General features: G+C 46.9%; 1 protein-coding gene across 3 annotated transcripts in view; it reads left to right on the top strand.

The window, feature by feature from the left end:
- The first annotated feature begins 3,115 nt into the window (after positions 1 to 3,115).
- The window catches only part of KIF18B (kinesin family member 18B), a 32,901-nt gene continuing 9,545 nt past the window's right edge, over positions 3,116 to 26,471 (top strand). Inside the window, exons 1-8 of one of the 3 annotated variants that reach the window (XM_030541684.1) lie at positions 3,116 to 3,139; positions 6,642 to 6,988; positions 8,435 to 8,592; positions 9,498 to 9,602; positions 15,622 to 15,732; positions 23,251 to 23,448; positions 23,790 to 23,966; positions 24,502 to 24,576. In XM_030541684.1, the coding sequence (XP_030397544.1) occupies positions 6,667 to 6,988; positions 8,435 to 8,592; positions 9,498 to 9,602; positions 15,622 to 15,732; positions 23,251 to 23,448; positions 23,790 to 23,966; positions 24,502 to 24,576 (1,146 nt within the window). In that variant the 5' untranslated portion in view covers positions 3,116 to 3,139; positions 6,642 to 6,666. Of the gene's footprint in view, positions 3,140 to 6,563; positions 6,989 to 8,434; positions 8,593 to 9,497; positions 9,603 to 15,621; positions 15,733 to 23,250; positions 23,449 to 23,789; positions 23,967 to 24,501; positions 24,577 to 26,471 lie in introns of those variants that run through there. The other 2 variants (XM_030541685.1, XM_030541683.1) reach the window with 2 other exon arrangements.

Genomic DNA, 26,471 nt, shown 5'->3' with positions numbered 1-26,471 from the left:
ACCATGAAACCTGATTCACACACAGCTCTGCTACGGCACAAGCCATTCCACAAACAGTTCTCTGAGAACTTGGTGCCTCCCCTTCTTCCCATGCTGAATTTATCCTTCGCTCTTCTGGCTGCGGAGCCCTGGCTGCCTTTGCAGGGCTCTTTTCCCTGGCAATGAGAAGGAATATTTTGAAGCTCTGGAATCTGAGGTGTGAGCTGCTCTAATCTCACGGGCAGGTATCAAACCTTGAACTCTCCCCAGGAGGTGATAATGAGAGAGGCACACACAGCAGGAGCATGTTAAAAGCAGCGCTAGGCTACAGATGTTGCCAAAAAGACACTTCTCCATCTGTATCCGCTTCCCTGCCCCCGCTGTGACAGTACTGGCTGGAGGGGGCTAAAGTCTCCAGTATAGAGCCAGTATTTCATGCACTTGATGGTCTCCTCCACCTGGAGCATGGGGACCATGAGCAGAGCTGGGCAAATTTTTTCAGACAAATAATTTATTCACTGAAAAATGCAGCTTTGGTCAACCTGAAACAATTTGCAAATGTGACCGGCTTGGGTTTGGCTGGGAAAATATTTGTCAAGGCCAGTTTGAGAACAGTACGAGTGTCTTCCCCCCGACTCCCCTCCATTTATAGCCTCAGACCAATGGCTAGGCTGCTTGCCCAGAGCATAGAAGTCCCCAATTTCAACCCACACTGGAGCAGGAACTTGACGTCAGAGGCTGCCCCCAGCTAGGTGAGCAGCCTGACCAATGGCTACAGGCTGTGTTAGGGGCGAGGACTCTCTCTCCTGTTGAAGCTGCTCTACTTTGTACAAATACAAAGTAACCCTTGGGCCAGTGTGTGAATGAGAACAACTCTGGAGCCTGGTGCTTCTGACAGACAGGTGGGCGGTAGGAGATGTGAATTCACATTTTCTCTCTCCCTCATTCAGAGGAAAGATTTGAATCCTGTCTCCTACATGGTAGGTGAGTGCCTTCATCACCAGGCTACAGAAATGCTGCTGCTCTCTTTGGCCCAGTGAATTTGTATGTGGTTATTTAAAGTGGAGCAGGTTCAACAGGAGAGCTTGAGAGCGCCTCGCTCCTGCCTAGCCTGCACCTTGGTGGATTATCTGAGTTCAAATCCCTGCTCCCGAGCAGGGACTCAAACCTGGGTCTCCCACCTCCCACACGTGTGCTAGTTTCTGGCTAAAGATCACAAAGGAACATGTGGTTGCTGGCCTGGAACAGGATTTTGTTGCTTTCCAAACATTTTCAGATCTGAACCAAGTATTTTCCTGGATGTTCCTATGTTGTGGCCAACCTGCCACATTGGTTATTCACCCAGCTCCACTCAGGAGTCCACCAGAGCAGGAGCTGAGGTACCCTGTGGGGGAAACATTTTGCAGAGTGCCGGTTGTACTACCCATTGCCCCCAGGGGGCAGCACGGAACCCTAAGAAATGCTGCTTTCTTGTGCATGGCGTGGCAGGCGCTCTCTGGAAGACATGAGCTCAAGGCCTGGCAGGTTGGTTGGCATCCTCCACAAGTGAAGTGGGAGAATGGAGGAAGTGGGCCACATGTCATGGGCTAATTTGCATGCTCTGCTCTCTGGGTAAATGGGGAAGACTGAAGCCCTCTGTACTTGCTGGCAGGTATAATTTCCATATACCCCAGGAGCTGTATAATGTACCAAATGTGAACAATCGAGAATGCCACACTCCCAAACCCTGATATACTTGTGGCAGATACCTGGCAGGGGGAGGGAGTGGGATAACATCTGGGAATTGTCCAGTGGGGAAAGTGGAGCACCCTAATCTGGACAGCTGTGGGGCCAGATTGGCAGGTCAAACTCACCAAGGAATTCTGGGGTCTTTTTGATTATTTTTTTGGTTGGATTTCCTTGGTGAGTCCTGTTCTAGACAGAGCTGGTTGGATGATCTTGGGTGTATTAAAGCTATTCTGAGTGACAAGGGGCCATGTTCCTGGGTATTTCAGGCTCTGGGTGTGGAGGAAGGTGGCTGGGGGCTGTATGTTTTTAATTTGTAAAACATAAACGGGAACAAAGTTTTAGCAGGGCTGGGATTTTAGACATTTACTTTTGCTATGTTAAGTAGAATATTGTTAGAACCAGGCCATTATTACTGCAAATATCACCCCAGCTGAAGGATTATACAGAGCAGAAGGCATCCCTGTAAAGCATATCATGTGTTTCTAATCCCCCTGGCTCTGAAGCAGAGCCATTGACTTCACTGTGGTTGCATTTGCTTACTCCGAGGATGAATTTGGTTGTTTGGTTTTGGTGGGCCTGGTGAGCCTTCACAGCAGAACCACCTTATGACCCCAGTGTACAGTGTTTGCTTTATTCTGCTGCATGTTCACCCCAACTTCGTTTCTGTTTCAGCTTCCCATAAGGCCTCACCAGCTCCCCACAAACTGGCTGCCCCCCCATGGAAGGGCGGTTAGTCCAGTTCAACCCCATAACTATCAAAATAAAACTGACACTCCCAAAGGATATTTCCACAGCTTTCTTAAGGGATGTGAAATCCTTGGCTCTTTCACATGACCTAGAGTTGTATGTTGTGGAGCTGGGATTTTCAAAGCCTCCGAAGGGACATTCCCATTGATTTTTAACGGGAAGCAGGTATCCAAATAGGAGGGTTTGACAGTCCCAGCCTGGGTGTATATTAGGTCTTCGACCGCTGGCACTGAAGAAAATAAAACCCAGGAATATCTAGCTAAGCACAGGGGCTCAGCACTACCATGTGGCGGGTGGGGAAACTGAGGCCCCAAGTTGGGCCATGCCCAACATCACCGCATAGCAGCCGTGGCTGAGCTGACAATGGGACCCGTCCGTCCTGCTGAGGGGACCTGACCAGTGACCTGCAGCCCGGGGCGCCCTCTTGGAGCGGGACCCCGCGCCTCCACCCCCAAGGGGCCAGTCCTCAAAGAACTACAACTCCCGGCGTGCCCTGCGACCCCAACCTCCGCCTGAGGACACGCCTATTGGGTGTGTGACAGAACGGGCTCCGCCCCCTGGCGGCGCGGAGCCAATCAGAAGAAGGCTGGCCGCCAATGGGGAGAGCGGCCGGGCGTTGCCGGGTGATTTGAAAGGCGGCAGGCGGAAGTGGCTGGTCGCGCGGGAGGTAGGGCCCCGTTCCACGGTAAGAGCCGCGGGCCCCCGGGTCCCGCCCCGCCCCGCTGTCACTCGGCGCCTCCGCGGCTGGGCCCAGGGCCAGTGCGGGGCTGGGATCCGGGCCGGGCCGGGCGGCGGCGCCCCCACTTCCAGCCCCTTTGTAGGCGCCTGTCCCGCCGCGGGGCGCGCCCGGCCGGTCTCCTCCGCGCGCGCTGCCCCAGGTTCTCCCTCACCCGCCTCGTTCCCTGAAGAAATCCGCGTGAACGCGGGGAGCAGGTCTGAAATAACCAACCACGTGGGCGCGAGCTTCCAGCGGCGCCGCGGAACGGTCACGCGCTCAGGAGGTTGCCGAGCCGGGGGGGGCGGGGGCTTGTTTGGAAGGTCATTAAAAGTTCATCGCTGTTGGCTTTTCACTTTCTTCTGTAGAAGGGGGGTACCTGCCCCCTGGCGTCCACAGCGCTGCTGGGGCGGGCGCGTTGGGCACGTTAGTGTGTCCCGTTCTCCCTGCCCCACTGGGTAATGCCCGCAACTCCCTGCGACATTAGGAGGGTCTGCGGGGGTGGCACAGCTCTGACAATCGGGCTGTGCATGCCCCAAATAAAGGGCTGTGCTGATCTGGAACATGTCTGGGGAGAAGCTAATAGGGATCAGAAGGGATTTTCCATGACCCCCTTCTCCGGTCTCCTGACACTAATAAGTACAAGAGGAGGATAGATGACCTTTCACCTCCAGATCAGGGGTGGGCAAACTTTTTGGCCTGAGGGCCATATTTGGGTGTGGAAATTGTATGACGGGCCATGAATGCTCACAAAATTGAGGTGGCAGGGTGTGAGGGCTCTGGGAGGGTGTGTGAATCGTGGAGAATATTTACCAGGGCTGTTGATTAATCACAGTTAACTCAAAACGTTAATCACAATTTAAAAAAAAATTAATTGCCCTGTTAATAGAATGCCAATTGAAATTTAAATATTTTTGGAAGTTTTTCTACATATTCAAATGTATCTATTTCAACTACAGCACAAAATACGGTGTACAGCGCTCCCTTTTTAATTTTTTTATTACAAATATTTGCTCTATAAAAATGATAAACAAAAGATGGTATTTTTCAATTCACCTCATACAAGTACTGTAGAGCAATCTCTTTATCATGCATCAGAGGGGTAGCCGTGTTAGTCTGGATCTGTAAAAGCAGCAAAGAATCCTGTGGCAGCTTATAGACTAACAGACGTTTTGGAGCATGAGCTTTCGCGGGTGAATGCATCTGGAGGCATCCAATGAAGTGGGTATTCACCCACGAAAGCTCATGCTCCTAAATGTCCATTAGTCTATACGGTGCCACAGGACTCTTTGCTCTCTTTATCATGAAAGTGCAATATACAAATGTAGTGTTTTTTTTTTGTTACATAACTGCACTCAAAAACAAAACAATTACAACTGTAGATCCTACAAGTCCACTCTAGTTCTATTTCTTGTTCAGCCAGTTGCCAAGAGAAACAAGTTTGTTTACATTTACAGCAGATAATGCTGCCCACTTCTTAATTAAAATGTCACCTGAAAGTGAGAACAGGCATTCACATGTCACTGTTGTAGCTGGCATTGCAAGATATTTCCATGCCAAATACGCTAAAGATTCATATGCCTTTTCATTCTTTGGCCATCATTCCTGAGGACATGCTTCCATGCTGATGATGCTCGTTTAAAAAAAAAAAAGTGTTAATTAAATTTGACTGAACTCCTTGGAGGAGAATTGTATATCTTCTGCTCTTTTTTACCCATTTCTGCCACATATTTCATGTTAGAGCAGTCTCAGATGATGACCCAGCACGTTTTCATTTTAAGAACACTTTCACTGCAGATTTGACAAAATGCAAAGACGGTTCTAATGTGAGATTTCTATAGATAGCTACAGCACTCGACCCAAGATTTAAGCATCTGAAGTGCCTTCCAAAATCTGAGAGGGTTGAGGTGTGGAGCATGCTTTCCAAAGTCTTAAAAGAGCAACATTCTGATGCGGAAACTACAGAACCCAAACCACCAAAAAAGAAATCAACCTTCTTCTGGTGGCATCTGATTCAGATGATGAAAATTAACATGTGTCTGTCCACACTGCTTTGGTTCATTATCGAGCAGAACCTGTCATCAGCATGGACGCATGTCCTCTAGAATGTAGGTTGAAGCATTAAGGTGTATATGAATCTTCAGCGCATCTGGCATGTAAATATCTTGCAATGCCAGCTACAACAGTGCCATGCAAACACCTGTTCTCATTTTCAGATGACATTGTAAACAAGAAGCCGGCAGCGTTATCTCCTGTAAATGTAAACAAACTTGTTTGTCTGGGCGATTGGCTGAAGAAGAAGTGGGACTGATTGGACTTGTAGGCTCTAAAGCTTTATGTTATTTTGTTTTTGAATGCAGTTATTTTTTGTACAGAATTCTGAATTTGTAAGTTCAACTTTCATAATAAAAAGATTGCACGACAGTGCTAAGGTGAATTGAAAAATACTGTTTTGTTTTTACAGTGCAAATATTTGTAATAATATAAAGTGAGCACTGTACACTTTGTATTCTGTGTTGTAATTGAAATCATATATTTGAAAATGTAGAAAAAGTCCAAAATATTTCAATAAATGGTATTCTTATGATTAATTGTGCTGTTAAACAATGATTAACTTTTTTAGCTGCTTAACAGCTGTAATATTTACCCTTTCACATAACACAACAGAAGTTTCCTGATTAAAATTAATAGGCAGCAGGTTTAAAACAAACAAAAGAGAGCATTTTTTTCAACACAATGCACAGTTATCCTGTGGAACTCATTGTTCAAAAAAGGAATAAGTTCATGAAGGATAGGTCAATGGCTATTGACTGCCAGAAGCTGGGACTGGACAACAGGATGTATCACCTTGATAATTGCCCTGTTCTGTTCATTTCCTCTGAAGCATCTGGCACCAGCCACTGCTGGAAGACCGGATAGATGGACCATTGGTCTGACCAAGTATGGTTGTTCTTATATGAAATGAATTGGGCAGATGTCAGTCCAGTGTTTGGACAGGTGACCCTGTAAACAAAACGTCACTTCAATTGGCAGTGCTAACTGCCTTTTTATCAATAGTCACAGCAGAAAGACCAAGGACTGAAGTCCTTTTCTCCCGGAGGTGGTTGAGCACCGGTGGTGGTGATGGGAGGCTTGAGGTGGTAGGGGGAGGCAAGGTTCCCATGTTGTACGTCTGTAGATACATAGGCTTTAGTCTCCAGTCTGTAAATCTGGCATTTAGAGCATTACACAGTGTGTGAGAGGCAAATAGGTTGATAGACAAGAACATATGGCAAACAGCAGACCAGTATTCTTAAACAAAGAGGTCTATTGCCCTGAGAAGAGAGAGTTAGTTCCCTAAGTGGTTGCTAATTCGGATCCATTCATCTTGCCAACCCCTCTGGATTGTTGAAAAGGTGTGAATCCAGTGATCAGTGATGGGCGTTCAGTGTCCAGCTTCTGACTGTGGCTTTCGTTCCCTCTTTGGACGCAGCACTGACTGAAGCTGCTCTGCAATCATGGTGTCAGTCCTGCCCACAGAAGAGGGCAATGTGGCAGTGGTGGTGCGGGTACGGCCCCAGACTCAGCAGGAGCAGGAAGGGAGTCGACATGCTGTGGTGCAGGTGATTGATGACAGCATGTTGGTGTTTGACCCTGAGGAACCATGTCTTTCGGGAGTTTTTACTGGCTTCCGGGGACATGATGCCCCCAAGCGCAGGGGCAAGGACCTGAAGTTTGTGTTTGACCAAGTGTTTGGTGAGAGTGCTACACAGGAGGAAGTATTCCAGCACACAACTAAGGAGCTCCTGGATGGGGTGCTGAATGGGTACAACTGCTCTGGTAAGGAGCCCTGCTGTGGCATTTTATTTGGCTTCATCATACAGAGTTAACTGAACACATTGCAGGGATAAGTATGCAAATACCATTGCTCAGGGCCTGAGCCGACTGCCTGCAGTGTGTATAAGGGGAATTTTTATCACATCCAGCACTGTAATTTGCAGGGAGCTGCTGCATGTAGAAAGGCTCTTCCAGTCTCTTTCATTCATTTGATTTCCCCCAACAGAGCCACCTTCCCACTGTTTGATCCACACAATTAAACTTTAATAACTTCGCTTGAGATGGGACTGGCTCAAAGGGGATCAGGCCTGGTCAGTCCTGTATTCCTGTAGACCAGTGGTTCTCAACCAGGGGTCCGTGGCCCCCTGAGGGGCTGCGAGCGGGTTTCAGGGGGTCCACCAAGCAGGGCCAGTGTTAGACTCGCTGGGGCCCGTGGCAGAAAGCCTAAGACCTGCCATGCAGGGCTGAAGCCTAGGGCCCTGAGCCCCACCATGCAGAGGCTGAAGCAGAAGCTGAGCACCTTAGCTTCATGGAGGCCGCTTCGACGTGGGGCCCTGTGCTGTGGAGCCCCAGGCAATTGTCCGGTTTGCTACCACATTTTCTGTGGGACCCACCAAACGCGGAGCTCCCCTTTGATATAAAGACATTAATGCAGTTCTGCAAGTCAGCCATGCTGGTGCAGTAATAAGGAACTGAAAACAGAAGGGAGTGGTTAGAGCATGAGACTGGGCATCAGAACTCCTAGGTTCTATTCCTGGCTCTCTTTGGGGTGCGTTATGAGCACAGACCTGCAACTGGCTCTCTTAACATGCCCTTCTTGTGCAAAATATTTTTGATGCTGTAGAAGTATGAAGTATTGTTAATGGGGAGAGACTGAAATCACTAGAATACAATGTCCTGTTTGGAGGTCAACGCTTTTAAAAGGATGTTGAAAAATTGCAAAGGGCTCGGAGATGAGCTACAGGAATGAGTCAAGGTCTGGAAAATTTGCCTTATAGTAAAAGATTTTAGAAGTTCAGTCTCATGAGTTTATTAAAGAAAATGTTAGAGATGACTTGATCATGTCTATACGTATCTAAATGGGATGGGGAGCAGATTTCTGATATTACATGGCTCTTTAATCTAGCAGACACAAAGCATAATGAAATCCAGTGGCTGGAAGCTGAAGCTACATAAACCAGAGTAGATAATTGGTGCAAATTTCCAACAATGAGAGTAATTAACCATTGGAATAATTTATCTAGGGGTGAGGCTCATTCTCTGTAACTTGAAATCTAAATCAAGAGAAGCATCCTTCTTTTATAAAATATAGATCCTGGCTCAACCCCAGAGGGGGTTGTAGGAATTATTGGGTGAAATTCTCTGGCCTATATATAGGAGGACAGATTAGATTATAGTGGGTTTTTCTGGCCTTTGAATTTTTAGTGTGTTTTGTCTTTCTCTTTCCAGTGTTCGCCTATGGTGCAACAGGTGCAGGAAAAACCTATACCATGCTGGGCTCTGAGAAGAGTCCAGGCATCATGTACCTCACCATGGTGGAGCTTTATAAGAGGATTGAGGCAAGGATGGAGGAGAAAAGCTGCGAGGTGCTCATCTCCTACCAGGAGGTACTCGGGTGTCTGACATTTACCCCTTCCATCCGCTACCACCTTACAGAAGGAGTCTCAGGGTGCGGTAGTTAGGATTACATGGCTCTATCCCCTCAGGTTCAGTATGGTGCCAGCAAGCTGCTGAGATTCCATAGCACGATGCCACTGACTAGTCCAGGTGTTCCTGGGGCTGGAAAGAAGTTCTGTCTCCATTTTTCCCACTTACTTTTTGGCATCCTCTCACTGCTCCACAAACAGTCGACAGTGACTCTCCTGTGCTTGCCTTAACCATTAGGGAGGGAAATTTTCACTTGTGTAGTCCCTTCTCCTAGGCTGTTACTGAGTCCAATACAGGGTATTGTGTCTACACCCAGCTTCTTTGTTGGAGCAGAGTCTATCTAAAATCCCCAGTCTGGACTCTCAGGTGACCGGTAAACAGGGTTTTGTCCCCAGCTCTACAACTGCTTATGTGAACTTGAATACGCTGATTCACTTCTCTGGGCCTCTGTAATATGGCAACACTTCCCTGCTCGCAAGGATGATTAAGGGGTGTGCGGTTTGTGAGGCTTCGTATTTGTGAAGCACTATGAGATTCCTGGATGAAAAGGGCCCTTAGAAGGGCAATTGCAGTGACGTGGGATAAAGTCCTTGAAACGGTCTAAAGCTGTCCTTAGAAATAGGTGCTTGCATCTGTGGTGCTGCAGCACTTTTCCTTGATGGAACTTTTGTAAAGCCTTTCCAGAGAATTAGCCCTTCCTCCCTAGGAAGAACTTGTCTGACCTGTTTGAAGTCCACTCTCTTCGCTCCTGTTGTAATCTATGATACTGTCTATCTCCCTCCATGCAAAGACATTCCTCTGGCCTCCTGCACCCAGCTTTCTAGGGTCGCTGTTTAGGATGTTTACTCTTGATTCCTTGTTCTAGGTGTACAATGAGCAGATTCATGACCTCCTGGAGCCGAAAGGCCCTCTAGCAATCCGAGAGGACCCAGAGAAAGGGGTAGTGGTACAGGGTCTCTCCTTCCATCAGGTATGTATAAGGACTCCCTACAAGAACAGAGTGCATGGACTAGGCACAGCTACAGGTCTAACTGGGTTTCAGTAAAGGAAAAATAGCAGAGGACATGTTACATTGCTTGAGCCCTTCCCACTGTTCCTGAAGAGCTGGTGACTGTGGCTCTACCATGCTTCCTGGGGATAGCCAGGGTTGTGAGATATCTCGCTACCACCCACCAACAGTGTGAGGAAGTCTTGATTGTTCCTGGCATGGGTCAGTTCGCCGACACCACCTTCCAGGCCTCCACAGGCCCCACTCGCTCTTTAGAAGTTAGTGATAGGCACGCATCAGCCCCCAAATCCTCAGTGTGTGTTCCTGGAGAAGTCCTGGACAAATCCCTGTTCCCAAAAGACCTGCATAGCACAGCTTACTGGTGACACAGCACTCGGCTGGGTGAACTAGAGTGCCTGATGTTAAATGAGGATATGAATGTAATAGGCAGTGTGGAAAGTTGGTGGAATGAGAATCATCAATGGCCCAAGGTAATACCTGGGTACAAAGTATACAGGAATGACAGAGTAGGTCATACTGGTGTGGGAGTGGTGCTATATCTGACAGAAGACATAGTCAAAGTAAACATTTTAAATAAATCAACCTGTACCATAGAATCTCTATGGATAGAAATTCCATGCTTGAACAAAAAAAGCATAGCAGTAGGAATATCCTACCAGGCACCTAGTGATTGTGAAATGCTCAGGTAGATTAGAGGCTACAAACGCAGAAAACACAATTTCAACGATTCTCTCATTGACTGGGTATATCTCTTCAGGACAGGATCTAGAGAGAACATTTCAAGACACCATAAATAACTGCTTCTTGGAGCAGCTAGTTCTGGAACCCACAAGGGGAGGCAATTCTTGACTTAGTCCTAAGTAGATCACAGGATTTGATCCAAAAGGTGACTATAGCTGAACTGCTCAGTAACAATGACAATAATGTAATTACATTTAACATGGGGGGAGTGGGGTAGAGATGGGGAGAATGCCAAAGAAATGCACCACAGTAACATTTAACTTCAAAAAGAGAAACTACACAAAAATTTAAGAGGTTAATTATATGGAAATTAGAAGGAATAGTTACAAGGGTGAAGTGCCTACAAACTGCATAGAGACTGTTTAAAAACACAGAGGCTCAAACTAAATGTATACCCTCAAATAATAATAATTAAAAAAAAAAACGCACAGTAAGAGAACCAAAAAAAATCACCATGGCTAATCAAAGTAAAGGAGGTTTTACAAGCAAAAAGGCATCCTTTAAAAATTGGAAATTGAATCCTAGTGAGGAAGATAGGAGCATAACATCTGGCAAGTCGAATGTAAAGGTATAATTAGGCAGGCAAAGAACGAATTTGAAGAGCTAAAGGCACAAAAACTAAGATTAAGACAAAATTAAATATCCTGGAAGCCTGCCACTGTACGATCTAGCTGCTACAGAAAGCCCTCAAGGAAGACAAGGCCATTGTGGAGAAGCGAAATGAATTCTTTGCATCAGTTTTCACTGCAGAGGATGTGAGGGAGGCCCAAGCCATTCATTTTAGGTGACTAAACTGAAGAACTGTCCCAAATTGAGGTGTCAGTAGAAAGAGGTTTTGTAACAAATTGAATTGATAAGTGACCAGGACTCAGAGAGCATCAGATATTCATCTAAGAGTTCTGAAGGAACTTAAATATGAAATTGCAGAATGACTAAGTGGTATGTAACTTATCACTTAAATCAGCCTCTGTACCAGATGACTGGAAGGTAGCTAATGTAACGCTGATTTTTAAAAATGTCTCCAATGGTGATCCTGGTAACGACAAGCTGGTAAGCCTGACTTCAGTACCAGGAAAATTGGTTGAAACTATAGTAAAGAACAAAATGATATGTAGATGAACACTTGGGCAAAAGTCAACACGGCTTGTGTAAAGGGAAACAATACCTCACCAATCTACTTGAATTGTTTGAGTGTGTCGTCAAGCATGTGGACCAGGGTGATCCAGTGGATAAAGTGTATGTGAACTTTCAGAAAGCCTTTGACAAGGTCCTGCACCAAAGGCTCTTAGGCAAACTAAGCAGTGCTGGGATAAGAGGGAAGGTCCTCTTGTCACGGAGTTCCCGGGCGATGCTCTGGAACTGCTCCCCACCAAGCCAATCAGGACTTTGGGGAGCCTCCTCTCCCTTGTGGCAGACTGTCTTCAGGGCAAGAAGCTCACATGGCTTCATCTCCTGAGTCTCTCGTTGGAGCATCCTCTGCCTCTCCGTGCGCTTCCCCCAGCGAGTCCGCCCAGGCGGGGTCCTAGGGAAGCCAGAGGATCCTGCACCCCCACTTCGCAGTCAGATGTGACTCTCAGCCAGCCAGTAAAACAGGTTTATTAGATGACAGGAACACGGTCTAAAACAGAGCTTGTAGATACAGAGAACCAGACCCCTCAGCCGGGTCCATTCTGGGGCCCAGCGAGCCAGACACCCCCGTCTGCCCTCACTCCCCATCCCCAGCCAGCTTCAAACTGAAACCCCCTCCAGCCCCTCCTTCTCTGCTGAGTTCCTTTCCTGGGCCAGGAGGTCACCTGACCTCTTTGTTCTGCCACACCTTGAGCAATCCCCTTGCAGGGGGGAAGGGCCAGGCCATTAGTTGCTAGGCAACAGAGAAACTGAGGCACCCACACAGTATTCAGGGGAAACATTAAGAACAGTCCCACTTTGTCACACCTCTCATGGACCAATAATTGCTTAAAAAATAGGAGACAAAGGATAAGAATAAGAGTAGGTCAGTTTTCACACTGCAGGGAGGGGAACAGTGGGGTCTGTACTGGGACAAGTGCTGTTCAACATATTTAGAAGCTATTGGAAAAGGAAGTGAATAATGACATGGCAAAGTACGCAGACAAAACAAAATTTTCAATAGTTAAGTCCAAAGCAGACTGTGAGGAGTTAAAGGGATCTCGCAAAACTGGGTGACTAGGCAACAAAATGGCAGATGAAATTCAATGTTTAAGTGCAAAGCAATGCACATTGGAAAAAAATAATCCCAACTATACATACAAAACGATGGGGTTTAAATTAGCTGTTACCATTCAAGAAAGAGATCTTAGAATCGTTGTGGAGAATTCCTTGCTAAATGTTGATTGGCTGTCAAAAAAGCTAAAACAGTGTTAGAAACCATGAGGAAAGGGATAGATGATAAAGCAGAAAATATAATGCCACCCTATAAATCCACGGCAAGCAGAAAAGCTTCAAAAACAGACTCCAACGAGAAACTGCTGAACTTGAATTAATATGCAAACTAGATACCATCAATTTAGGCTTAAATAGGGACTGGGAATGGCTGAGCCATTACACACATTGAATCTATTTCCCCATGTTAAGTATCCTCACACCTTCTTGTCAAACTGTCTGAAATGGGCTATCTTGATTATCACTACAAAAGTTTTTTTTCTCCTGCTGTTAATAGCTCATCTTAATTAATTAGCCTCTTAGAGTTGGCAGGGCAACTCCCACCTTTTCATGTTCTCTGTATGTGTATATATATCTCCTCACTGTATGTTCCATTCTATGCATCCGATGAAGTGGGCTGTAGCCCACGAAAGCTTATGCTCATATAAATTTGTTAGTCTCTAAGGTGCCACAAATACTCCTGTGCTTTATGCGGATACATACTAACACAGCTGCTACTCTGAAACCTATAAATCCATTGTACACCTCTTCCTTGAATACTGTGTGCAGGTCTGGTTGCCACATCTCAAAAAAATATATTAGAATTGGAAAAGGTACCGAGAAGAGCAACAAAAATGTTTAAGGGTATGAAACAACTTCCATAGGAGGAGAGGTGAAAGACTGGGGCCATTAATTTAAGATGATGAATGACTAAGGGGGACAGAGGAAGTATAATAGAGGTCAATAAAATCATGAATGGTATGAAGAAAGTGAACAGGGAAGTGTTCTTTACCCCTTTACATAACCCAACAAGTAGGTGTCACCCAGTGAAATTAAGGCAGCAGGTTTAAAACAAGCATAAGGAAATAATTCACACAACCCACAGTCAACCTATGGAACTTGTTGCTGTGGATGTTGTCAAGGCCAAAAATATAACAACAGTTCAAAAAAGAATTAGGATAGGGATCATGAGGGATAGGTTGGCTGTTAGCCAAGATGGTCAGGGATGCAGCCCCATGCTCCAGGTGTTCCTAAACCTCCAAATGATAGAAGCTGGGACTGGACAGGGAATGGATCACTTGAAATTGCCCTGTTCTGTTTATTCCCTCAAGCATTTGGCATTGGCCGTTGTCAAAAGGCAGGATACTGGGCTTTGATGGTCCATTGGTCTAATGCAGAATGGCTGTTCTTAGGTAAAGTTTACTTACTAATAAAGAACAGAAATTCAAATGAAAGCAAGCACAGATATTGGAGACAAAGGCATACGTACAAAATAAAATCGTAGCACATGTACTGGAGCCTAAGCTTAACAAATAGGACATTGTTATGTCATACAGAGCAAAAGCTCCCCCAGAACCCTTCCAGTGTCCTTCAGCCAGGTTTGGCAGTTGTCTTCTATTTGCGAAACAAGCACACAGGCAGCTTACTTCCTAGGTGAAAGATGCACATTGGGTCTCTATACCTACAGTTATAGTCCCAAAAATCCATTGCCTGTACTTGGAAATAGGATAACTCATGATGCTTGTGTTTTCCTGTCTAATCTCCCCTAGAGCCTCTGCAATCCCTTCATTAGCGTTTCATTGTGAAGTACGCAATACTCAGTGTGCACATAGACTGAAAGATAAATATCTCTGGCCTGAAAGAAACCTGTTTCTCATCTGGTGACCAGCCCCAAGTCAAACACTTTAAGAACATTATGTTCAGCATATTTACATAACTCTATACTGATTAGCCATACATTCACTTCACAGTGGCTGTGAGAAAGGCAGGATTCAGCAGAGACCTTGCATGACACCCTTTGGCAAACTGGTATGCAGATACCACCCCTACGGGTTCCCAAACTTGGTTCGTGGCTTGTTCAGAGTAAGCCCTTGGTGGGCTGCCAGACACTTTGTTTACCTGAGCATCTGCAGGTAGGGCCGCTCACAGCTCCCAATGGCTGCAGTTCATTGTTTCCTGCCAATGGGAGCTGAGGGAAGTGGTGGCGTGGCCTGCACTGCTTCCCACAGCTCCCATTGGCCGGGAACAGTGAACTGTGGCCATTGGGAGCTGCGAGTGACCGTACCAGCAGATGCTCAGGTAAACAAAGCATCTCGCAGCCCCCCAGGGGCTTACCCTGAACAAACCGTGAACCAAGTTTGGGAATTCCTGCTGTAACTCTTGTGTTACCTGTACCTCTGCCAGTTGGCACCAAGAAGTTCTTGGCTCCCAGCGACAAGCTAAGACACTTGGTTCAGGAGACCCATAATGGGATATGGAGTCCCATTCACACAGGACATGTGTTTGGCCCTAGCTCAGCTGAAGAGTAATTGGCTACCATTGCCATCTGATGGCAGTTGTGTGTGAAATGTGATTGGTCTGAGTCTAGTTCCAGTGGACAGTAATCTGTATCACAACTGACCTGCTCGTTGGCACTCTGATGAGAGTGCCAGCGATTGAATGAGCCCTGGAGAGTCTGCACCGTCACAGAGATGATCCCTCAAGGTGAGAGCTGAGGCACCTTGGCAGAGTAGCATAGAGTATCAGGGTTGGAAGGGACCTCAGGAGGTCATCTAGTCCAACCCCCTGCTCAGAGCAGGACCAATCCCCATGGGGGAAGCTTGTCCTGCTTTTGCCCATACTGTACCCATTCTTTGGATAAATGGCATCAATCTCAAGGGAGATTAATGTGGCATCTTTTCTCAGCCCTATGCTCACCTTCCCCACAAAGGTTTGTATGCACCTATTGGTGCATTGGTTGATGTGCTTACAAACCTTTGGGAGGGGGAAGGCATAGCTTCCCCATATGGGTGAGAGCTGCAAAGACCTCCCGTTTGAAGCACTGTATGGTACTAACTCTTCTCTCTGTGTTTCTTTCCAGCCAAAATCAGCAGAGCAGCTCCTGGAGATGCTGGCAAGTGGGAACAGAAACCGCACACAGCACCCCACAGATGCCAATGCTACTTCCTCACGCTCACACGCGGTCTTCCAGGCAAGTGGCAGCAGCAACATCTATCAGGATTCTTATCTTCAGGCATCCGTGCCTAAGTTGAGCCAAATGAAGAAACAGGAAGAAAGCTCCTGCAGTCTTGGAATGCAGGGTCTCCAGTTACTACTTCTGTTCAGTATGTTAAGTAGGAGGATCATGTCTTCCTCTGAAGAATCTGGCAATAGCTACTATCAGACAGGATCCTGGGCTGGACCATTGGTTTCTTCTTGCAACTAGAGCTGACATACTGGGTCATCCACTTAGTCTCTGTCCTGCCAGGGTAGGGTTCTCCTGCAGTGCGTCCAGTGTCGTTTTAAATGTCCCAAGTTCTGGGACTTCACCTTCCCCCCATTCCCTTGGGAGATTCTTCCATTCTCTACTAGATTTCACTGTCAAGATGCTTTTCTTGCCCTAAATGTTCCCTTGTTTTGTTTTGTTTTGTTTTATCCCTGTACCCCTGTGTATTGCAATGAACAACTAGCCTCCTTTGGTGGCCTATTTGCAGGTTTTTCTCCCCACCTTCCCTTAGACACTTAGACACACTTTACCTACTGGGCTCTCAATCTTTCCTTGGAAATCAGTCCCTGCAGCCTACAATCACTTGCCACTCGTCTCTGAAAACCTTCCAATTTCTCTTCATAGTGTTGTGCCCAGAATGGAAAAAATGAGTAACTCCAGGACTGTACAAAGAGACTATGATCTCTCTGACTGCAGGCCTATCTCTAACTTGCTGTCATTCGGCCCAGCTCTCACCACTCCTGTTTCCCAAGTTTTCTCTCCACACAAAGCCTGGGTGTTTGGGATGATTTTTCCTCAGATGGATTAGCTGCATTTTCAAGCTTGAATCTGCTGTTGTGCTGCACCTAGGACAACGACTAGCCAGTTCCAGTCCAGGTTAGGGCACTTTGCCAGGAGGCAGATCTAGTTGATAGGGCCTGGACTCCCAGCTGGCCACACTGGAAAACCGTCCTGTAACAGAGTCAGCACCCACCTCTTGCGAGCAACCACTCTGTTTGGGTGTGTCTGTGGTCTTTAAACCAGTCTAGCCCTGATATGGGGCTGTATCCCCAGGGCTTCCTCCCTGGAGATACTATCTTCCTGTGGCCCTCCTCAGGCTCAGTCCCTACTCAGTGCCCACAGCCAGTCAGGAGCTCCTTCATTGCTTCTCCAGGCCCTGTTAGCAAACTGGCTTAGGCTCAGTCCTAGCAGCCAGCCAGGAGCCTCTTGCTTCCCCAGTCCCTGCCCACACTGAGCTGTCTGTGACCCTGATGCTCTTCCAGGCAGCCAGGCATGCAGTCCTTTCTTCTCCAGCTCCAAGCAGCAACTGCCCTGTCTCTGGCGCTGTAGCTCCTTTTTATAGGATTCGCTCTAGCCTGCTTGGAGGACCTCTCCACTGCTCCTTACCTGGCAGGACACTGTGGCCTCCACCACCGAGCCTCTGGGCCTAGTCAACCCCATCACACCTCCTCCTACTGATGGCCTTTCACTTAGGCTGGCAACTAATAATGTGGGAGGAGAGGAACTGGCTCAGAGTGGCTCTGTGCAGGGCGGCCGGGCTGATTGTTGGTCCTGCTCCTTAAGAACATAAGAAGGGCTACACTGGGTCAAACCAACTGTCCATCTAGCCCAGTTTCTTGACTCTGATAGTGGCCAGTGCCAGATACGTCAGAGGAGATGAATGGAACAGGGAAATTATCTAGTCATCCATCCATCCCCTGTTGTCCGGCCCCAGCTTCTGGCAGTTGGAGGCTGAGGGACACCCAGAGTATGGGGTTGCGCCTCTGACCATCGTGGCTAATAACCATTGATGGACCTGTCCTCCATGAACTTATCTAATTCTTTTTTGAACCCAGTTATACTTTTGGCCTTCACAACATCCACAGCAATGAGTTTCACAAGTTGACTGTGCATTGTGTGAAGAAGTACTTTCTTTTGTTTGTTTTAAACCCGTTGCCTGTTAATTTTATCAGGTGATCCCCTAGTGCTCATGTTATGTGAAGGGGTAAATAACCCTTTCCTTTTCACTTTCTCCACACCATTTATGATGATATAGTGTGACAGATTTTGTTACCAATCTGCCTGAGACGTCAGGTGATTAGGCTGAGGCCACAGGATTTTTAGGGGAGGAGATGACGAAACACACTAAGTGTTTAAGTTTTAAAGCTTTATTAATAAAATAACAGCAGAGAGTGAGGGGTGGAAGGAAGAAAGCGTTAGTGCCCCAAGCCCTAACCCACTTTCATACTCATGCGCACTTTACCCGAGGCTGGCCAAGCTGGGTGTAATGTAAGAAGAAGAGGGGGAAGGATGGATGGGCATTCTGTTCTGGGCACAGGTTGTCCGGGGTCCGCTGCGATCTCTGACTTTCTTTGGCTCTCGGGGGGGTTTTTAGTCCTGGGTTTTTTGGGGGGTGTTTTTGTCAAGGGCCGTCTATTTCTGGTGCTTTTTCTGCCAGTCCAAACCGGCTCGCTGTGGCCTCCTTGGCTTCCCAAAACATCCCAGCTCCAAAGACTTTGTTTTCCTCCCGTTGGCCTTTGCCATCTCATTTGCTTTAACTGTTTTTACTGCTATTTTTGCAGTCCTGCTCAGCTTTGTTTTTCTCTTTTTACAGCTAGAGAGCTGCAGATTTTTTGTTGCGCCCATGACCTTGGACCGGGGCCAGTGTTTTATTTTTACACAGAGCTAGCTAAAGTGTCAAGTTAACCCATTCTTTGCTCTTTTCCTTCTTCCCCCTCTGGCCTCTCGGACCTGCAAAGAAATTTTCCATTCCACTCTTACTCACATCTTTGATCCTTTCCAAAATGCCCTGCAATGCTTGCAACAGTGTTAGCAACATACAGTGCTGATCTGCCTTCCCCAGGGGACCCCTTGAGGGAGGAGGCCATTGGGTTGTGACAATAGACCTCTGTAATGCCCCCCTTTATTTATCTATTGGGGGTAGTCATGTTAGTCTGTATCCAAAAAAACAAGAAGTCCGGTGGCACCTTAAAGACTAACAGATTTATTTGGGCATAAGCTTTCGTGGGTAAAACACCACTTCTTCAGATGCATGGAGTGAAAATTACAGATGCAGGCATTATTTATTTATCTATCTTCTAAACTGAACAGTCCTGGTCTTTTAATCTCTCCTAATATGGGAGCTGTTCCATCCCCCTAACCATTTTTGTTGCTCTTCTCTGCACCTTTTCCAATTCTGATATCTTTTTTGAGATGAGGCAACCAGAACTGCCCACAGTATTGAAGACGTGGGCATACCATGGATTTATATAACAACACTATGATATTTTCTGTCGTATTATCTGTCCCTCTCCCAAGCTTCCTAACATTCTGTGCGCTTTTTTTGACTGCCCCTGCACGTTGAGCAGATGTTTTCAGAGAACTATCCTCAATGACTTCAAGATCTGTTGCTTGAGTAGTGGTAACAGTTAATTTAGAACCCATCATTTTGTATGTATAGTTGGGATTATTTTCATCAATGGTGCACTACTTGGTTGTTATCAACACTGAATTTTCATTTGGCATTTTGTCACCCAGTCACACAGTTTAGTGAAATATCTTTGTAACTCTTCACAATCATCTTTGGATTTACCTTGAGTAATTGTGCATCATCTTCAGATTTTGCCACATCACTGTTCACCCCTTTTTCCATATCATTTATTAATATCAAGTATCAGAGGGGTAGCAGTGTTAGTCTGGATCTGTAAAAAGCGACAGAGTCCTGTGGCACCTTATAGACTAACAGACGTATTGGAGCATAAGCTTTTATGAATATGTTGAACAGCACAGTTCCTAGCACAGATCCTTGGGAGCCCCCCACTATTTACCTCTCTCTATTGTGAAAACTGGCCATTTATTCCTATCCTTTGTTTCCTATCTTTTAACCAATTATTGATCCATGAGAGGACCTTCCCTCTTATCTCAGGACTGCTTAGTTTGCTTAAGAGTCTTTTGTGCGGGACCTTGTCAAAGGCTTTCTATAAATTCAAGTACACTTTATCCACTGGTCACTCTTGTCCACATCCTGAAGTTAGATTTAGTGGCCTTTAATTGTCAGGATTGCTGCTGGAGCCTCTTTTAAAAATCAGCATCATATTAGCTACTCTCCAGTCATCTGGTACAGAGTCTGATTTAAGTGATAGGTTACATACCAAAGTTAGCAGTTTTGCACTTTCATATTTAAGTTCCTTCAGAACTCTTGGGTGACTACCATCTGATCCTGGTGACTTTCTACTCTTTAATTTCACAATTTGTTCCAAAATCACCTCTATTGACTCCTCAATCTGGGACAATTCCTCAGATTTGTCACCTAAAAAGAATGGCTTGGGTGTAGGGAATCTCCCACACTTCCTTTGCAGTGAAGACCAATAAAATTGCTTTTGTTTCTCCACAACAGCCTGGTCTTCCTTAGCACCTTGATCATTCAGTGGCTGTACTGACTGTTTGGCAGGCTTCCTGCTTCTGATATACTTACAGAATAACAGCAATTTTTTTTCTGTGTCATTAGCTAGTTGCTCTTCAAATTATTTCTTGGCCTGCCCTATTATACTTGACCTGGCAGAGTTTATGCTCCTTTCTGTTTTCCGCACTAGGATTTGACTTCTAATTTTTAAAGGATGCCTTTTTGCCTCTAACCACCTCTTTTACTCTGCTCTTAAGCCATAGTGGCATATTTTTGGTCCTCTTACTGGGTTTTTTTGGTTTGTTTTTTGGTTTGTTTTTGGTTTTAATTTGGGATATACATTTAATATGAACCTCTATTATTGTACTTTCAAATAGTCTCCATCCTCTTTGCAGGCATGCAAGTTGTGACTGTTCCTTTTAATTTCCATTTAACTAGCTTCCTTATTTTTGTGCAGTTCCTGTGGTGGGTTTCTTTGGCATTTTCATCCCATAAGGATGTTACATTGAATTACATTAAATTAAACCACTATTGTTGAGCGGTTCAGCTATATCCACCACTTGGACCAGATCCTGTGCTCCACTTAGGACTAAATCAAGATTTATCTCTCCCATTGTGTGTTCCAGGACAAACTGCTCCAAGAAGCAGTTGTTTTATGTGTCTAGAAGTTTTATCTCTGAATCCCTTCCTGAAGTGACATACCCAGTTAATATCAAGATAGTTGAAATCCCCTGTTTTTACTGCATTTTCTGTCTTTGTAGCCTCTCTAGTCTCCCTGAGCATTTCACAGTCATGATCACCATCCTTGTCAGGTAGTGGGTAGGATGTTCCTACTACTATATTCTCCCTTAATACATATAAGGCTGCTGGCCCACTGGAACAGCCACTGCTCAGAGAGAGAGAGAGCTGCTGAGGTGAGGAGGGAGAGTAGTTGAGGTATGTGTGGGGATGAGAGGGAGAGAGTAGTTGAGAACAGGGTTGGCTTCAGTTTGTTAGAACAGTCATACTGGGTCAGACCAGTGATCCACCTAGCCCAGTATCCTGTCTTTCAACTGGTGCCAGATGCTTCAGAGGGATTGATCAGAACAGGGCAGTTTATCAAGTGATCCATCCCCTGTTGTCCAGTCCCAGCTCCTAGCAGGCAGAGGTTTAAGGACACTCAGCATGGAGTTGTGTCCCTGACCATCTTGGCTAACAAGCATTGATGGACCTGTTCTTCATGACCTTATCTAATTTTTTTTAACCTAGTTTTAGTATATAAAGTATCTATAAACTCCATTAATGGGTCAGAGCCCCACAAATCTCATTTCTTATGAGCCAACAAATGGCAATGACTCAGTCACTCACAGGGCCAGAGGTGAAACTGGCCGAGAAAGGAGAAGCTGTGTGTTTGCAACCCTGGCTGAGCTCCCCCTTGTGGGCACTCACCAGGTTGCTTTTAGGATGCAACTACTAGATCCCACACGCTCTTAGGGTGTTTGGGTCTGGACAGAGTCTAGTCACTGTCTCGAGGTCTGGGCTTCCAGGCACACTTTCGGGATGCAGATCCTCTATCTAGCACCCCTTCCTGAGATACGCGATTCTGCAATCCAACTACTGCTGGCCTCCCCAGTAGCAAATGCATGTTTCCCAAAGTTCCTCCGAAGCTATGGACTCTCTGGATTGTGATTTCACCCTTTGGAGACTACATGACAGTTAAAACAAGGGACGCACAGACTCAGCAAAGGAATTTCTCAACCAATCATTCTTCACTGATAGGCAAAGCACAAGATAGATACAAATCTACAGAATATAACAAACATCTGCACATCAAACCCTCCTTCCAGGATCCTCACCTCTCTGAGAGCCCTTTGGGGGTTGGTCAGTCCTTCCAGCGTCCCAGGACCCTCCTCTTCTCCTGCACAGCCTTGTTATCTTGTTCTGGTCAGTCAGAGAGCCATTGGTAAGAGCAGGACTTGTCCTTTTATACAGTTCCAGTCCCATCTGTCAGCAGTGGCGTAGCCAGGTGGAGGGAACAGGGGGAGCGATAAAAGAAAAAGGCACCACCCGCTGCAGTGCTTTTACTCACCCAGCAGCACTCCAAGTCCTTGGCGGCAGGCCCTTCACTCACTCCGGGTGTCTTCGGAGACTCTGAAGGACCTGCCGCCGAAGACCTGCAGAGCGAGTGAAGGTCCCGCCTCCTAAGTGCTGCTGAAGACCTGGAGCCCTGCCGGGTGAGTAAAATAAAAGCGCCGCAGCAGATGACAGCTTTTTTTTTAAATCACTTCCCTCGGTGAGTACAAAGGCGCCAAGAAATTGACAAGGCACCATTTGTGCTCAGTGAGGGAGCGGCCGCTGCCCCGCTCCGCCCCTAGCTACGCTACTGTCTGTCAGGTGCCCCCACCCCCTCAGTCAACTTCACATCCCTTGTCCGGTGTGTCATTGCTTGGTTACAGCCCATCTGCAGTTCAGACTGGGGGCACTGGTCCCCCTGATAAGCCCACCACCCAAAGGGCAGCTTATTATTCTAGGGCACTTCCATTTGAATGGAAGACCATCCAGGTTAGTGACTTTTGATTGGTCTCTTGTTAACCCACCGCTAGTGGGCAAGGTCTCTGCTAATACCTTCTAGATATCCCATCCCAATATGATGGAGGGTAAAAGAAAAAGCAAAGGTGCAGTACAAGTTGCAATCCAGATGGAGTTTGCAGACTGATACAGACATACACATGCTAACCTGTCATATCCTGTATCCATTACAAGTTCTCCCACAACCTGAGACCAATCGAAGTTGGCCTTATAGCCTGCGAGATCCTGGAACTGAGTGTGGGGAAGATTAGGCAGCATTTTCTCTCCTCTAGACCCTCAGTAGGGGGAAGATAGTTGACCTGTAGCTTGGCAACATGGCACCGTAGATCAGTGAGTGGAGAGGAAACACATGCTCTTGCTTTCATTGCTTGTGATAACGGCTAGTCCTGCAGTGAATCCTTTGAGTGGTGACCTTATCAGACCCCAGGAGAGTTCATATTCAGTTCTCTGCTGTCCCCTTCGATAAGACATTGCCTGCTGACTGGGCTGAGCAGGTCTTGAGGCCTCGCCTTATCTTTCCTCACTACCTTTGTCTTTTCTTCCTGTCCTCGCAGATCTATGTGAAGCAGCAGGACCGTGTCGTTGGCATCACTCAGGATGTGCAGGTGGCCAAGATGAGCCTGATAGACCTGGCAGGCTCGGAGCGAGCATCAACCACCAACACAAAGGGAGAGCGGCTTCGAGAGGGCGCCAACATCAACCGCTCACTGCTGGCCCTGATTAATGTCATCAACGCCCTGGCTGATGCAAAGGTAATGTCCCTGATCCACCCTTCCATGATACACCCTCCTCGGAAAACCACCGAAGAGCAGGGGGCGTTAAAAGGACACTTGACATAAGGTATTTCCTTGTCTGATAAGCCTAAGGAGTTCTCTGCTGCAGGATATTGGCACATCTAGCTCAGGAAGACTTCATGGGATTAGGAACAATCTCTGACATTAACTGTGGTAAAACGGCTGGACCAACTGCCTCTTCAGGCACGTGCTTCCTCGCCTGGGTTTATGGAAATGAGTCTGAGCATTAGGATATTAGCATTCTAGGATTCTTGGAGATCCCTGACAGCTGAGCTGAGTCCCCTGATCTCTCCAAACAGAGCAGGAAGTCCCACATCCCGTACAGGGACAGTAAGCTCACACGCCTGCTGAAGGACTCTCTTGGGGGCAACTGCCGGACCATCATGATTGCTGCCATCAGCCCGTCTGCACTCGCCTATGAGGACACCTACAACACGCTCAAGTATGCCAATCGGGCCAAGGAGATCAAGCTGTCGGTGAGTCCCGCACATCTGTGTACAGACCTCTCTCTGTACAGTGCCACTCTGTTGAGAGGCTGTTGGCAAGTGGGCGGGGGCAAAAGCTGGCTCCGTGAGCTTCATAACCTACCATAGTGCTTCTGGGTAATTAAAGGGGTCTTAGTTCAGTTAACCCACTAGTAGACATGCATTTAGATCTCTGAACTATCCAGTCCTCGTATCTGTGCCTGGTCTGGGGACAAGCACAGCTGGAGTTGCTGATGGTAATGCAGCTCAGTCTGGAGGAGATGTGAGCATTGGCTAAAGCCAAGCGTCACTTCATGGACGGGCATTAGTGACCATGAAAGGGAGCGTCTCCCTTCAGAATTGTCCCTTAGTGGTGTTCACTGCATCACGGGTATCCCAGCTGCTCTGCTTAAACTAACTCATAGAGGGACTGGGACTCAGCAACAGGACTCACTGGCCTCTCAGTTCCCTCCACAGGGCCAGGGCTATTCTGCCTCTGTTTCTTTAACCCTCTCTCCTCCTTCCCCACCGCCTTTCCACCCTGCAGCTGAAGAGTAACGTGCTCAGCCTGGACTGCCACATCACTAAATATGCAGCTATCTGTGAACAGCTGAAAGCAGAGGTGAGATGCCTTGCAGGGGGCTGGAGAGCAGTTCTGTCCGTAGCCCTTGCCAGAGACCAGCACTGCTCTGGGACTGTAAGTACCATGAGTTCTGTGATAGGCTCGTGGTATTTACTGTGCAGCCGGAGAACTGCTTAGCCCAGTCAGTGGGCAGTGTCTTATGTTAAGGAAGAGCAGAGGACTGGAATGGACTCTTCTGGGGCTGCAATGAGAGCTCTGCTGCTGGACATATCCAGGGGCCAGATATTCTGGGATCCTGCAGCACTTGCTCTAGGACCCAGTAATGAGTCACTCTCTGCCTTGTTTGTGAAGAGAGGTGAATGGCATGTAAGTGCTGTAGACCTCCCTGCCTGAATCTGCAGCAGGACAGCCAGAACCAATGGCACTGAAGTGTGAACTCCCTGCTGATCCCCAAAGCTCCAAGTGTCCCCAGCCAACTGCCAGAATCTCCACATTCCCCCTTACTTCTTCTACAAGGCAAATGGTCAATGAACCTGCAACCCACTGAAAAATATTGGGGCAAAGTAAGACTGTATGGCTTACAACTTAGTGTGCCAATCTCAGGTCAGACTGTCCGAAAACTAGTGGTGTGTTCTCTAATTAGATTTCACCAAGCTGGTAACAAATGTGTGCTCCTGGATCACTCTACCAGTCTTACTACAGAATCATAGACTATCAGGGTTGGAAGGGACCTCAGGAGGTCATCTAGTCCAACCCCCTGCTCAAAGCAGGACCAATCCCCAACTAAATCATCCCAGCCAGGGCTTTGTCAAGACAGGCCTTAAAAACCTCTAAGGATGGAGATTCTACCACCTCACTAGGTAACCCATTCCAGTGGTTCACCACCCTCCTAGTGAAAAAGTTTTTCCTAATATCCAACCTAAACTTCCCTCACTGCACCCTGAGACAATTACTCCTTGTTCTGTCATCTGGTACCACTGAGAACAGTCTAGATTCATCCTCCTTGGAACCCCCTTTCAGGTAGTTGAAAGCAGCTATCAAATCCCCCCTCATTCTTCTCTTCTGCAGACTAAATAATCCCAGTTCCCTCAGCCTCTCCTCATAAGTCATGTGCTCCAGCCCCCTAATCATTTTCATTGCCCTTCACTGGACTCTTTCCAATTTTTCCACATCCTTCTTATAGTCTGGTGCCCAAAACTGGACACAGTACTCCAGATGAGGCCTCACTAATGCCAAATAGAGGGGAATGATCACGTCTCTCGATCTGCTGGCAATGCCCCTACTTATACAGTCCAAAATGCCGTTAGCCTTCTTGGCAACAAGGGCACACTGTTGACTCATATCCAGTTTCTCGTCCACTGTAACCCCTAGGTCCTTTTCTGCAGAACTGCTGCCTGGCCACTCAGTCCCCAGCCTGTAGCAGTGCATGGGATTCTTCCGTCCTAAGTGCAGGACTTGCCCTTGCCCTTGTTGAACCTCATCAGATTTCTTTTGGCCCAAATCCTCCAATTTGTCTAGGTCCCTCTGTATCCTATCCCTACCCTCCAGTGTATCTACCACTCCTCCCAGTTTAGTGTCATCTGCAAACTTGCTGAGGATGCAATTCACGGCATCCTCCAGATCATTAATGAAGATAATGAACAAAACCAGCCCCAGGACCAACCCTTGGGGCACTCCGCTTGGCATTCCGCCATGGACAGTCCCCTTATGCTCTCCAGCCCCTCTTTACCATCCGGACAAACTGAACTTTGTGATGAAAGGTTATTAACACCAAAATCACCTCGTATTAGGTTACTCCCAACCCCAAGGCGTCGGTTCCTTACCCCAGGTCAATGGATACTCGATCTCACACCAAAGACTACGCTGACAGCCATTTTCTCTAGTAAACTAACAAAAACTTTATTAGCTAAGAAAAAGCAATGAGCATTATTGAG

Source organism: Gopherus evgoodei, chromosome 23 (genome assembly GCF_007399415.2).
Source record: "Gopherus evgoodei ecotype Sinaloan lineage chromosome 23, rGopEvg1_v1.p, whole genome shotgun sequence".
In the NCBI taxonomy this organism is placed as follows: Eukaryota; Metazoa; Chordata; order Testudines; family Testudinidae; genus Gopherus; species Gopherus evgoodei.
The sequence above is the reverse complement of the archived record's forward strand: the minus strand, read 5'-3'. Positions and strand labels throughout refer to the sequence as shown.